At 39.6% G+C, this 14,911-nt stretch overlaps 1 protein-coding gene across 4 annotated transcripts in view; it reads right to left on the bottom strand.

Annotated features, from left to right (window-relative positions):
* The window catches only part of CACNB4 (calcium voltage-gated channel auxiliary subunit beta 4), a 208,052-nt gene that overhangs the window by 37,833 nt on the left and 155,308 nt on the right, over window positions 1-14,911 (bottom strand). For all 4 annotated transcript variants that reach the window (XM_016151102.2, XM_016151103.2, XM_016151105.2 and 1 more), the window contains 2 exons: window positions 5,581-5,700; window positions 3,585-3,707 (listed from right to left, as the gene is read on the bottom strand). In XM_016151102.2, coding sequence (XP_016006588.1) covers window positions 3,585-3,707; window positions 5,581-5,700 — 243 coding nt within the window. The remainder of the gene's footprint in view (window positions 1-3,584; window positions 3,708-5,580; window positions 5,701-14,911) is intronic.

Below are 14,911 nucleotides of genomic sequence, written 5' to 3'. Positions count from 1 at the left end.
TCTCTGTTGTTAATATCAGCATGCACAGGTGTTCCAATAGCTCCTGTCTTGAAAGAAAATCTTTTTGAATTTCATATCCTTCTCAGACTGCTGCGGGTCAGTGTCAACTTCCTTGAAAGCATGGTCTACAACTTGCTAAATATACTTCCTGACTCCCCTTCCCTCCTCATCCCATTTCATTTGAAGGCTTCCGTCTCCACGCTTCCAGATAGTGGTCTCAGTGACCTCCATGCTGCTGACCACCAATTGCTGATCCAACATCTGTTCCTTGCTCATCTTAGGTGACATCGCACAACATTTGCCACAACTCACTGCTTTCTCTTTGTAGATACATTTTTCTTTCTTGATGTCCACGCATTGCTTTACCCTGGTTTTCCTCAAGTAGCTCATATTTCTCCTTTGTTAAATCTTCTCATGAACCCCACCTCTGCAGGATGGAATTCCTTTGGGTTTGATCCAGGGCTGCCTTCTCTCCTCCCTCTACTTTCTTTAGGTGGTTTCATTCATTATCATAGCTTTAAATGCCACACATAAATTAATGATCCAAATTTATATCTTTGGCCAAATCCTTTCCTCTGAGCTCCAGATTCTTATACCCAATTTCCTACTTGATATCTCCTTTGAAATGTCCACTCCCCAGCCTACCCTCTCTATCTGTCCTCTCCCCCTAAGGAAATATCCATCCCGGTTGTTTAGTCTTAGTTCCTACCCTTGGTCCATCACCTGTGCTCTTCACTGAATTTCTATAATATATCTCAAATATGTCTACTTCTCTTTATCTCACTGCCAGCATGATTCCAATGGTCTCCCTGATTCCATACTTACTTAGCCAACTGTCTGTACAACAATCGGATAATCTTTAAAAATATAAATTCATCCCACTCCTCTACTTTTAAAGTATTCAATGGCTTCTCATTACATTTAGAATAAAACCTGAATCCTCAGTATACCTTAAGGTCCTTCTTGATGTGTGCCTCGCTTACTTCTACAACTCTGTCTCCTGTTACTAGGCCCCTGACTCACTGCATTCCAGTCATATAATCTTCTGCCAGTTAATTAATTGTGCCAGGCTATCTTGCTACCTCAGGGCCTTTGTACATGCAGATTCCTCTCCCTAGGAGCTCCCTCCCTTGCTCTTTTTATGGCCGGCTCCTCCTTATCCTCTGGGTCTCTGCTTAAAGGTCATATTCTCAGAAAAGCCTTCTCCGATCACCCCTATATTTCAAAGTATATAACTTCCTCATTCTTAGATTAAAAATTGTCAGCATCTGTTCAATTTTTCCCCCAAAGCATTCACAATTTGGAATTATTTACTTGTTCATTATCTGTCTCCTCACTAGAATTTAAGTTCATGCTTTGTTCATAGCTGTTGGACATTTGCCAGGACGTACCATGTATTGAATGCTCAAGAACTATATATTGAATGAGTGAATAAACAAACGCAGAACCTCCCACAGGTCACACGGGCACAATGCAAAGATAGTGAGACATCTGTAGACATTTAGATGTTCGACCTACGTGGCATGAAATAACTAAAATGTTAAAACAATGTATATGTCTTGGTGTCACTAATGCTATTGCAGAATGCAGTTTCAAAGACAATGATTTTCAAAACTGTTATATATTTGCCATGCAAGTGTCTCAGTGTCATTAAGTGATACATTTATGTTCAACACAATCCTCAGACTACCTTATTCTCAGGTTTCACTTTATTGTTCTACCTTTACGCTCTCCTTTTTCTAAAATCTAATTTCCAATGCCTCCTTCCTAGTAGAGCCAAGGGAAATTATCAAGTAGACAAGTCCTGCAATGTATGCCTTCAAACCCACTGAAAAATTCTGTGCAGAACAGAGATGTTCAAGAAAGATAAGACTTTTCCTTCTGACTCAGCCTAAATCTTATGCCCATTTTCCAGATGCCATCTTCTACTCTCTACTTCACCTCCTCACTCCATCAACTATGCTTTTTCCTTTCAATATATTTCACTGGGTTTAACATCTCAGCATGGAGAACATGCTTAAATCTGTCCCATCCTTAAAATAAAATCAAAATTTAAAAATAACCCCTCGATTCTATGCCATCTTCTCCTCTCCTGGCTAGAATCCTTTCTCCTTTTCAACTTGGAGGAAGTTGAAAGGAAGAAAAAAATACTATTCATCTCTTCTGGTCTCCAGGTTATATGGATAAAGGTCTATCAAGTACCTGCATGGAAGTTTCATAGCACTCTAGACACAGCATACTTAAAAGCAAATTTATAACCATATCCACCTCATAACAAGTCTTCCCCTCTCTGACTTCTTGATTTTGATAGCTGATCCTACTATCTACCCTTTCAACTAAGCTGGAAAACCTGGCTCTGCCCTTCGTTTCTTTCTATCTCACTTTCTCCAATATCCCCACCCACGTAAAATCTCCCAATCCTGTCTATTTGCCCCTTAACTCTCTCCCAAGCTGTTTCCTTTCTCCATACTCTGCTACAGCCATTGTCCACTGCTATGTGTCTCCCCAATCTCTGTAATCCTACCTCAACTGTCAGAGTTAGAGGATGGTCATAGCCAGCCTTGATTTTAAATTCCTCTGCAGCCCACAGTCTGGTGACGAAGCCCAGGCTTTCGCCGTGGCCTAAGAGGCTCTTCTTTGTTGTTTTTATTAGGCTCCTGTCTCTCTGCCCTGGATGATCCCCTGTACCGCTTCCTACTTACTGTCCTCCAGTCGTGATGCACTGCTCCTGGCTATCCCTTCCACTTGATGCTACGCACCCTCACCTCCCACTCCAGCCTGAACCCCATAGGCTTCACCACGTCCATAGACCTTTTTGGGTTCCTGATCCTCCTCCTCCCAAGCCAAGTGGTCCCTCCCGCTCTTTCTCTGGGTTCTCACAACACCCATTCCGTCTTATTGTAATAGAACTTGTCACCCCGTGCTGTGTACTTGTCAGTGAGCCTTCATCTCTGATCCCCCAATGCCCACCACGATGTCGGACATGAAGTAGGATTTAAATATGCTCAATAATCCTAGGTGAGTAAATGAGAGTTTTGGATGGTACTAGTCCATCTTTTGGGTTGCACTCCTTGTTTTGCTTGATCTCTTAAGTTTTCTGTTTCTCAAAGTCCTCTGCCCTCTTCTTACCTTTAACACTGTAATTATTGAATTCTCTAGTGTTGGTTCCAACCTCAAAGTCCACAGGATTATAGCCCAGATGGTTATACTTACAGTATCCCTTATAAATAGTTCCTCATGGGTAGATGCCATGCCCCCCAAACTCATCTTTCCCTAAGTCAGATGCACAGATCTATGGCTCTGTAGTCATGTAAGGTGATGAAAAGGTGACCAGAGGATCACAGGTCTGTCCTGTATCCAGTCTATGATGACAGTGACCCAATGTTTTAAACATGTGATAATGCGAGCCATGCTCTGAGGCTTCTAAATCTCATGAGAATGAATGGACTTGGAAGGCTCAGCAGATTAGATGAGGTAACACACTGGCAGCTCCTCAGGGCTCCTCCCCCTGTGGTTTGGCTCAGAGCTGATGTCCAGCCTTGGCTTTGTGGCAAGCTGAGGGACGCAGAGTGCCCTACATTTACCTCTTTAATGTGTAGAAAGTCCTTGGCATCAAAGGAGATGGCCGTGCTTGGAACGGGCACATCCTCATCCAGGGCACCACAGTAACTCACGTTAGTCTTCACAGCAAAGGCTACAGGTTTGGACTGGGGACAGAATCACAGAATACAGATGGAGGGAGGAAGACAGAGGAGGATTTTTCATATCAAAACACAGTATTATAATAAGATAATTGATAGTACCAGGCAGTAAGGAAAATCACTCTCCAGAGGGGAATCTCAAATGGGTTTCACATTCTTACGCTGCACTGAGACATCTGTAGAGATGACGCCTGCAATGATTCAGTCCTATCAGCCCACCCATTTTCCCCCTCCTGTAGTACCTTCCAACAGTGCAAACCAAGAATGCACCTTAACATTACTGAAAAGGGATGGAAAGGCAGGGGAGGCTGCCTGCTTTGCCCTCTAGTAACAAAACTTATGTTTATTTTAAGTGATAACAGACACCCCCACCTGTTGGATACAGGAAATGTGTGCTGGGTCTTAAATAAAAAGGTTGTTGTGGGGCAGGGGCGGGTGGGGGTGGCGGTGGGCTCAGATCTAAACAAAATCCGTGCTATCCAAAGGAATACCTTCTCCTGCCAGGGAAAAGAAAGTTCAGGGGTAGACAGGAAGGGTGGAGCTGCTCATACACTGCCCACTCCCTAGTGAACAAAAGCTAGTTCTGAAACTCTTTTTTAGACACATTCCTTCCCAGTAAAGTGCTCTCGGGCTGGTGTGGCCTCACAGAGGTTAAGCAAAGCACCAGCCTACGCTAATGGTGTTGCCACTGACATTTGGGTGACCACAATGGCCAAAGAACTGACTTGAAAGAAAACCAAAACAAAAATTAGCCACAAATCAAAACACAAGGTTCCTGCAATCCTGGGCTTCTTTGTCATTGGCTCATTTATTCATGATGAGAACATGACTGGGGAGCAACAACTGAGTTAGAGTCTCACTGATGTCCTTTCACTGGCACTGCCCCAAACCCCCTTCTGCCAACCATGCACAGACACCCGGGTGTCGAAGCCAATGAAGGTACCTCATTACCTGCATCATTATTCCCTCACTGCTCTCTTAAAATTTTTACTGGAAAAGTAGAAAAAGGAGCTCACTTTATTTGAGCTTCAGTTTTTCTTCTAAAAATTAGAACGAGTGGATCAATATGCCTCAGGAGTCTGTCATGGAGGGCAACAAGGGGAGGCTGGCCACGATCCCTGTTTGATATTTTACTATTGTGCATAAAATTTCATTTGACAAAACAAGTCTGTGGTAAAAAAAATTAAAAAATATAGTTTGAAAGACATAGAGTGGGAGATCTACAGTGACTATCCCGTTCTAACATTTAAAAATCAAATTCATGCCTCTGGTGAGTGCAGAGTCCTATGGGGACAGGTTGCCTTTCCACGTGGAATATCTGAAGATCTACCTTGGCAATGCTTTTATTGCTCATCTTTGGTAAAATGCTAGTACTTATTCAAAGTTCTTGAACTTTATCATGAATTTGAGGTGGGAAATTCTAACTAAGAGGAAAGAGCAGAGAGACCGACAGGGAGGCCCACAGCACAATAGCGCATGTGTGGCCTGTAATGAAGGCTGATGTCATGCAGAATTAGAGGGAACAAACAGGTGGAACAAGCTGGTACCTGCAGGGGTTGGGGTGGGGCAGGGGTCTCTGCCACCACTGGGCGTGGCTAGCTTGACATTGGCCACAATTGCTAAGTTGGAAGATGACCAAAAATTCACTGCCAAACCAAACACAAAAAGGTGAAAGGTCAGTGTCTCAGGCAATGGCCCCTGGGAATGTTACGAACCTCTGTCAGGGGTGAATGGATCAGGGAGCCTTGCAATGTGGTATCTTATCAGAATGATCATAAAATGAGTTTTTCAGAGAAATTTGAGGCAGGGGAAGAGCAGTTCAGTTGATACCTGCTAAGCCACATTCCATTTTGAAACCAAAGAGGGGCAAGAAAGTCACCTTTGCTCTCTCAAGCTGGATAGCTGCTTGCTGCTCTCTCTCCTGCCGAATCGCTTCTCTGTCTTCTTCCAAAGAGACATCAGAATCCGACGGCCTGCTTGTGTAGGAATCTGCTGAACCCTGGAAAGAAAAACCCAGAGTGGCTTACATGAAGTGGCTTCTTAAGTTGTCACATCCATAACAGTATCCTGAAATGAGTTCTTTTCATTTGCATAGAATTTGATGGGTACACTCTGCATCTTATTGCAGACACAAATTTAGACATTAGACTATAGTTAAGCATCTGAGTAATTCCAAAGGTAGCACTGTCATGAAAAAATATATATATATTTTGACTGGATTAAGTGCTAGGAAGTAAACTTCAATGAAAATTATGTGATATTCAGCCCTAGTTCTTCTTGTTTTGTGCTATCTTTATATTAAGCCCATATTCATTTGTGAAACTGAGATTCCATTCCATTCTCTTTTATATAGTCCGCTGAAGGAAAAAAGAGTTTCAGTCTATTATAAGAACTAAATCCTACCAATATCTTAGGTTGCTGATGACAAGTTTATCTAGGATTTGACACAGCAAAACAGAATCCTGCATTAGTAAAATGATTTTCCAGTTCCAGTGTCAGCACCATTGAAACTCTTTCCCTATGAAAACTTCAATCATTGTCCTATAGTAGCCATACTTGGTCATTATGGCCAAGACATGAACCTTGAGGATGAAAACAAGGATGTCCTCAAAAGAAGCCCAAGCCTAGAAGGGCTATTTGAACAACATGGAAATCCAGCTTGCCTGATGTGGCTAAGAAATTGAGGGCATCCAGCATCAAGTGGTGCTCATAACATGAGAGGAGATGAAAAACACAGTAGCTGGTTAAAAAGTCCCCTCCTCTCCCCCCCCCCCCAAAAAAAAGAAGAACTCTGTAAGTCTGCCTTCCGGTTACTAAAGGAACATCATCCTTACCATTTCTTTAAGCTGGCATTACAAGTTGATATTTGCATGAATGATGACATTTACACAGCAGAAGTATTGATAGGATTTGTGTATTTGGTCTGTTTCATAAATCATGCACAGATTTTGAAAAACATAAACCTATCTATAGAGCTGAGAATTCGCTAGCCAATGCAAAAATAAAAAAGAATTCTCGGAATGGCTGACTGCTGAAATGGGCCCAATTGAAAGTATTTAGAAATGTAAGGGTTTGCTTGTGCATATATTATTTATGAATTTGCTGTCCATAAGAGCAGCTTTGTCTCTCAGTAAAGGGTGTCATTTTAGCTGAGGTGGTTTTTCCCACTATATATATATATATATATAAAAAATCCCAACACAGGTTTTCTTGGCAGGCTAAAACAATTAATTCCTGATTAGACGTTTTATCACAGTGCCCAGTACAACCCTGGTTCCAAATTCTGCTTCTGCAACCTAAATTTGAAAACTTTATGCAAGTTACTTAGATTACTCCAGATTCAGTCTCCTAACCTATTCAATGGGGACACTGACTACATCAAAGAATTAAATGAAATACAATATAATGAGCAGCTAATATTTATTAAGTCTCCACTATTATATAGATACTTTGCACACCTTATGTCACTGAATCCTTGTAGCAGTGTGGGATTCAAACTCGGGTTGTTTGACCTTTGAGTCAGCAGTTTCAAACCCTACACTGAACTGCACTTGATATTTAAATATTTTACTTTGGGACTTGGCATATAGTAGCCACAAAGTTGTCATTTTTGTCCCCTTGTTGGCGCTGACATTTCAACATTGATTAAAAGAAAGAATTCACAGATTTTCTTCATTTTTCATCTCACTTATATAAGCACAATAGCTCATCTTGCAATGTATCCATTTTTCTTATTGTATTTGCTGCAAAGAAAACATGGTGGTTTTACCCCAGCTTTATTGAGATATAACTGACATATATCATTGTGTAAGTTTAAGGTATACAACTTACATATTGCAAAATGATACACTATAAATTTGATAACTGCAATGTGTCCAAATCCATGCACTTTACATAGCATTTTAAAAAGTTCTCTTTACAGAGGAAATGCATTTGTTAAATTACAGCCAAATTCTTCTGTGCAAATCTACTCGGGGAAGAATCTGGACCTACAAAATGAATAAATTCAGGGTGATTGTTTTATAGATGCATTCATTGCTTTAAAAAGCACTACCTTGAAATCTTTTAAAACAAGAGTTCTCTCAGAATATATCTTTTGTCCAAATTTAGTTATGCCTGCACAAGAGAGAAAGGAAACACTGTTTCTATATATATAAACAATTTGGAGTTAGTTTCAGGTGATTGTGGGGGTCCAGAATGAATCACCCCAAGATGTGCCTCTGTGGTATGCAGAGTTTTGAGCTAAAGGCAACCCTCGCTGCAGGCTCAAGAGAAACTTCTGCCCCCGTCCCCTTAACTGCCTAGAAGAATTTGAATTACAGGCTTTGCCCTTAAGAGATCAGAAATAATTTCTTTTGACTTATCTATAGGGCAGGGCAAACTTCTATTTACTAAAGGTCCGCTGTTCTTATAATTCTGCAATGACCATTGGAAGTACCCAAGGCACCTTACCTCATCTCTAGCTCAGGATATCTTATATATCTATGTTCCTTTTCTATCTCTGGACCTCTCCTTATACAGGGTCTCTGACTCTCTCATGTATGCAGGGTTCCCATACACATGTATGTATTAAATTTGATTATTTTCTTTTGCTCATCTATCTCATGTTTATTTGATTATTAGACCACCCAGAAGAACCTTGAGGGGAGGGAAAGTTTGTTCCTCCCCGACATGATGTTTTGCTAAAGCATGTGATGTATGCGGTAGACCATTTTAAGGTGTTGGACTGATAGCGTGAAGATGTCTGGATGATAAAGTGATTATGATGCAGGCAGTCAGGAAGGAGGCACTTGCCTTGTTTTGGAAACATGTGCTGGGGAAGGTTAATGACTACAGTTCATAAGAAAGCAGGCTGCCCACTGAAGCGGTGAGGTAAACAGCTAAAATACACAACCTACTGTTGACACTAGGAGATAGCTAATTTCCTGAAACTACCTTAATGACGTTTCAAATCCTGCCATTCAATCATCGCTGAGCACACAAGCAGTGATTCAAGGACTCTGGCAAATGAACTTTATTTTGAAATGTGAACAAGATTGTAAGAATTTCCAAATTACTTAACGAGCTCTACTATTGCCAAATATGTGAAAGGTAGAAGTTTCTGTTGGCTTCCTTGTTTCTACGAATATTGGTAGAGGGAAAAAATAAAGCACGTATGATGTCCATTTCCATAATTACAGTGTTATATCACTACAACAATTACTGGGGTTTTTTTTCGATGACATCAACATTTCTTTGAATATGGAGATCATGGTGCTGTCTCTCAAGGTCCTAGGGAAAGCAAAGGGCCAACATCACAAGCCCAAATCTGGCCAATGGGCTCTGCTGCACAACGGATAGCACATTGGATTTCAAATTTGTCCCACGGACATATTTTGCTGGCTGAGTATAGCATTGGTCTCTTGTTTTAATTTATTTTGATTTTATTTTGTTTCAAAGGGTTGAAAGAGAGTATAGACATGTCCCAGGAGAAGGGAGGGAAAGGAAAAGAAAAAACTCTAGGTTATTACAAAGGCTCAGAAAGAAAAAAAAGAGGGCCACAGAGAGGCAAGAGGAAACTGCCTGGGCTAGACTGAAGGAAGGACCCAAGAAGGGAAGGAGACTAAAGCAGGCTTCATAAGTCTGGAGGGTAGGAGGGGCACTGCCCAGAGGTCTGGTTAATCATTTATGATCAGGAACAAGGAAATGGCATAAAGAAAATAATGCTAGATGCTAAGAGGACAGAACTGAAGATACAAAGGTTACTAGTCCTGTCCAAAGCTGAAGAATGCAGCCCCATCGGCTCTCCATTCTTCAGAATTCCATTTCATAAAACGGGCAAAAAGCAAACTATGCAACTTACAGAATGAGCCATGGGCTGTGAACCCATGTGCAAAAGGCATGACAGAGGAGAGTGCCTCAAAAGTTCCTAAGCAGAAACCACAGCACGTTACATCTTGGATTCTTCAATGAACCATCGTCATCAGGGAAAAAATGGAAACAATTGCTGCAAGTCTCTTCATGTATATAATATTATATACATATATATTATATACATAAGCATATGTATAATTTAAAAAGCCATAAAATAATGCATCCTAGTGAACATCAAAAGAAACACATATCTTTCCATTAACATATGACCCAGGCTCTTTTTTTTCCCTTTTATTCTATACTGAAAACAGATCCCAGCCTCATACTTTTCATGAATTTTCTTGAGTACAAAATACTGATAGAAACATTGGAAAATGAGTTTACTTTCACCCTCAAAGACAGAAAGTAATCTCAAGCTGAACAATGGAAATGTTTCTTATTCCCAGAGAGAGGGGACATAACGCAGATGGGCTTTGGGGACACAGAACTGGATTTGATACTTGCCAGTTCGTATTGGCTGTGGATCTTAGCTATTTATTTTAACTTTGAGTCTGAATTTCCTACCACATCAAATGAAGATAATAATACATACCTTTTAGAGTTTCCCAGAGTTGGCTTTCAGATGGAACATCATTTCTTTTACCATCATTAGAGAAATTCAGGAAATGCCAGCAGTTAATCGACTCACTAATTAAAGTTTTGAAAGCTTTTCAACATTAAATTTTTGGCTGTTTTAGAGTTTTAGAATTTATATCTTGTTCTTTTTTTTTTAACAGCTTTATTGAGCTATAATACACATACCATAAAATTCACACATTAAATGTACAGTGATTTTTAATAAACTTACAAAACACAATTTATACCACAATCTAATATTCGAATATTTCTCCCACCTCGAAAGGAACCTTGTGCCTCCATTTATAGTCATTCTCTAATCCCACTCCTAGACCTAGGTATCCACTCCCTCTTCTTGTTCTTTTAAAACTGAAATACGCTTTCTCTTTTTATAAGTGATTTTAGTATTTACATATGTCATTAAATTAGAGCGAGGAGACGGAAGAGTTCACAAATGTTTGATTTCACAACAGATTAATACTGAAATAGAACCTTGTTACTGTTAGAACTTTTGGGCTTCATGGTCAAATAGTCCCGGGCTTCTCACTTCTAGCTTAGCTAAACAGTCACTGGACACTGAACATCTGTCAGGTTTTGTAGTGGCTGCTATGTGAGCAGAAAATTGCTTAACTTTTCTGAGAGTCTTTCCTTATCTGCAAAATTGAAATGAAACGCTTCAGGTTTATTTTGGAAAATTAACACGATAACATAGTACAACATAGTATACAACCATAATAATGGCACTTCCTAACATGTGCCGTCCAAGAGAACTTCCTGCAGTGATGGATATTGTCTGTATTGGTGCTGTTCAGTATGGTAGCCACCAGCCACACGTGGTGATGGAGCACTTGAAATGTAACTAGTGATACCAAAGACCTGAATTTTTAATTTAATTTTTAAATGTTTAAAATTTTATTTCACTTTAATGAATTTCAATGTAAATATCCACACGAAACTCTTGGCTACCATACTGGGCTGTGCTATAGTTAGACACTCCAAATGTCAGTTTCACTTCCAGATCAGACAAGTGAATATTAAACTTGGTGTAGATTTGGTATTTTAATGGTTGTATTAAGCGGACTAAGTGATAGTGGAATGTCCAGAGAAACATATCGCTCCCAATGGATTTGAGCTGGTTTCTCTCCACTGAGCTTGCAATGTCTTGAGGATGCACTTTTCCACGCTGCAGAAGGAACGAAGCCCTTTCTTGATTACTCTGCCAGATTTCCCAGGGTGGATGGGTGAAGAGCCTACTCACAAGCCTGCCCTAGGCAAAAAGGTCTCTTAGGCAACCTTCATTTTTATAGGCCAGTCTCTGGCTTTCTTGCACACGTTTATTTCTCTTTCACCCTACCTCCCTTCACCAAACATATCCAGAGCTCTTTGCTAGGGCACTCAGCCTAGTAAGGTCTAGGCTATGTCTCTAAGCATAGAGGCATGGGTACTATCTGGCACACAGCAGGACCTCAAGTTCATTGAAAGAAAGATGCTCTTGCTCCCGCCAAAATCTATCTATTCATTGTTCTATGATTTTAAGTTTTTCTATAGTGACTGTGACCAAGGCTTATGCTTACTGGGTGTGAGATGAATTGTTGGCAATCTCACCCCCATAACATGAGTTCTTTGTTTGTTTATTTGTTTGTTTTAGAATTGTGATTTTCAATACCTTAATCCAGAGCCCTGGATAACGTGTATATTCGCAACACTTAAGCAGAACAAGAAACTTTTGAAATTATACCTTAGAGGTAACAATTGAACTTTGCTCTGAGGTACCTTGTACTGTTTCTAATCAATAGGAGGTTTTCAAAAATGTTGGTTGAAAGAATAAGGCAAGTTCTTCAGCCCACTTTTGTTGGACAAAAGACCTAAAGTTCAACCCCAACCATTTATCAGATTAAGCTTCATTCTTAGGCTTCAAAGAACAGCCAAGGGCAGCAAAGGAGTATGTTCAAAAAAGGCCATAAAGGGAAGGAGAAAAGCACAAATGCTTACTCATCCCCTACTTTATGCGAATCACTGATCTACAGACCTTAAATTATCACATCAACAGTATAAAGCAGGTCATGATTATCCCCATTTTACAAATGAGGCATCCGAGGCTCAAGCAGACAATACAAACTTCCCTCCATGGCACTATCCACTATCATAGATATCATAGGAGTACAGGTAAAATTTTTTTTTTTTAATTTCCTCTACAAAATCTGATACAAAAACTTACATTAAAATGTCAAACATTTTAGTCACCTTTGGTAAAACAAAACAACATTCTGCAATATTTTGTTAACATTGCCCATACGTCAAAATTTCACTAATTTGGAATGATGGACGTAGGTCAAGAAATGGCAACCTGAGAGCATGGAAAGTGACTTGCAGACTGCTTTTCAAAAGACATGATTGCTGATTCTAAATCCACATGATATCTCCAGATTATCAAGGTTTTGGTTTGTGGATTTCTTTGAACTTCTGCTTTAATGACAGGATTTGACTCAGAATTTCAGTTATTGGTGGGAGATTCTAAGCTAGCCTTGAGAGTTTTCTTGTTCTCTTAAGTGATAACACCTCCAATTGTGTTTATACTGGTTACATGCAGATTATTTCTTACAATTAAATTATAATTATAATAAATATCTAGTTAAAAACAAAGTACAGGCTTTGTCTTAATTATCTCATTAGTGGAATCTAAATTAATGGGTTCTATTATAATTGTTTTACATAATTTATTTTAAAGGAAGTAATTCATTTTGGAATGAATATTTAGAAAACTTAGCCAACCTTACCCTTCCTGTTATGTTGACTAGTTTGGCAATTGCTGTAAATGTTTGATTTTAGATAGGTTTTCTTTCCAGTCCAAGGAGACCCTCTATGAAGATATAATAACAGAAGAATTTCAATTGACCTCAAAGTACAAAGAGGGAGGTGACATTTAGATGGTGACAGATGATTGCTAGAAACAGGTCGCTGATCACATTGTAAGCTATAAACTATACCTGAAGCTAATATAATTATAATATAATATTGTATACCAATTATACTTTTAAAAAGAAAAAAGAGGGAGGTGATAAAAAAGTCCAGATAGAGATGGAAAGAAATTTATATCCGACATGATGATTTAGGCACTTGTGAAAAAGAAGTTGAAATGTAGGCCCAGCAGATTTGCAAGTCAAATCAATGGTGATGGGGGTAACAGAGAGGCAGATTCCTTTTATATCAGGTGACTGTAAGAATTGCAGTTTCATATGATTCAACCTAATACATTGGGGGATGAACAAAAGACAAAGATTACTTTCTATAGATGCTACCTGGCAAAAACTGCTTTGATAATCATCGCATAATACTGATATAAGTAACAAGAATGTAAGAAGTGCTACAGCAATGACCACAATTAGCAATAAATCAAAACCCTTCTGTGAGACTAAAGGGTAACAGAAATCGAAAAAAGTTATGATCATTTTTTGCATCCTAAAGGAAAGAACGGTGAGATTATGGAGCTCTCTCTCCTTCCAGGGAAGGGAAAGTGATCATCTGCTAGGAGGAAGTCGCTTCAAGCAATCCAGCTTTACTGAGTGTAGGCCAAGGAATAACATCACGGGACATTGAGCAGCCACCCCAGGAACTAGCACTGCCTGGTCAAAACTTAGAGCTTCTGACCAATCCACGTGACACAGGTGAGTGCCTGGATGGCTACCCCTGCCTGATCCTGACACTGGCACCCGTAAGCATTAGCCACAGCACAAGGTCTTCATTCAAGGATGGCAGCTCAAGCTGCACTAATCCGGTTTCAGCAGAGACGTTAAAAAGGTAATGACAGCATTTGCTCGGGTTATCCTGAATGTGCTGCTGGTAGATGCAGAACTGCATGCCGGAGAGGCAACTAATAGTTTCTTGTAAATCGTGGTCTTCTATGACCCTTTTGTTAAAGTGATTGACTGAGAAGTGCTTCTTTCTCACATTTCCCCAGAGTGGCTAACAAAGTAGCTTACGAAACACTACTCTTATGTTGTGGTCTATTTTCTTGAGAGTCATGTTAAAGATGTAATAATAGTAAATATGTTTCTCCTAAAAGTAGCTTCAGGCAATCATTTGTATCTTAAAAACAAAACAAAACAAAAAAACCTTTCCCTCTGGCATATAAAGGGAGGAATGATACAGGTTGGTTTAGAAAAGAAAAAGAAAGTAGAGAAGGACTGTATTCTGTATCATTTCTGTAGCTTCGAAAACTTTGATAAAAAATTATCTTTAATTTGTTGAAAATATTTTCTATTCATAAAGTTTCTCATTAAGGGAGTGAATGTTGACAGCTAAAAGAATCCAGATGTGTCACCAAAAACAGAAATGCTTCCCCAGAGACTGCTGCAGAGATAATGGAAACCTGAGCAAAGCATTTACTTCATTTCGGGCAGAGATCATGTCTTAATAGGTTTTATTGTCCTCAGAGCACCCAGCACAAAGCTTTGCATCTTATAGGAGCTCAAAACAATTTACTGAATGAAAAAGTGAATGAAGAGGTCTCAGGAGGAAGAGAAACGTAAACAGAGTGCCGGGTAATTCCAGCACTTCTCCCAAAGGGAGTATACACACTTCCTGCCTCCAAGTGTTGCTGGAAATCATGTTGGAAAGAACAGTGAAAAACAAAACCAACGTTAACTTGACAACATGATATGAAAGTTAGTTTGGAAAAATTAATATTCAAAAATTTCTCAGAAAAAAATGTTTAAAAAAGAATACAGGAGAATTAGCCTTTT

This window comes from Rousettus aegyptiacus, unplaced genomic scaffold, assembly GCF_014176215.1.
Source record: "Rousettus aegyptiacus isolate mRouAeg1 unplaced genomic scaffold, mRouAeg1.p scaffold_m13_p_2, whole genome shotgun sequence".
NCBI lineage: Eukaryota > Metazoa > Chordata > Mammalia > Chiroptera > Pteropodidae > Rousettus > Rousettus aegyptiacus.
Note: the sequence above shows the minus strand (reverse complement) of the source record. Positions and strands in the feature narration are given on the sequence as shown.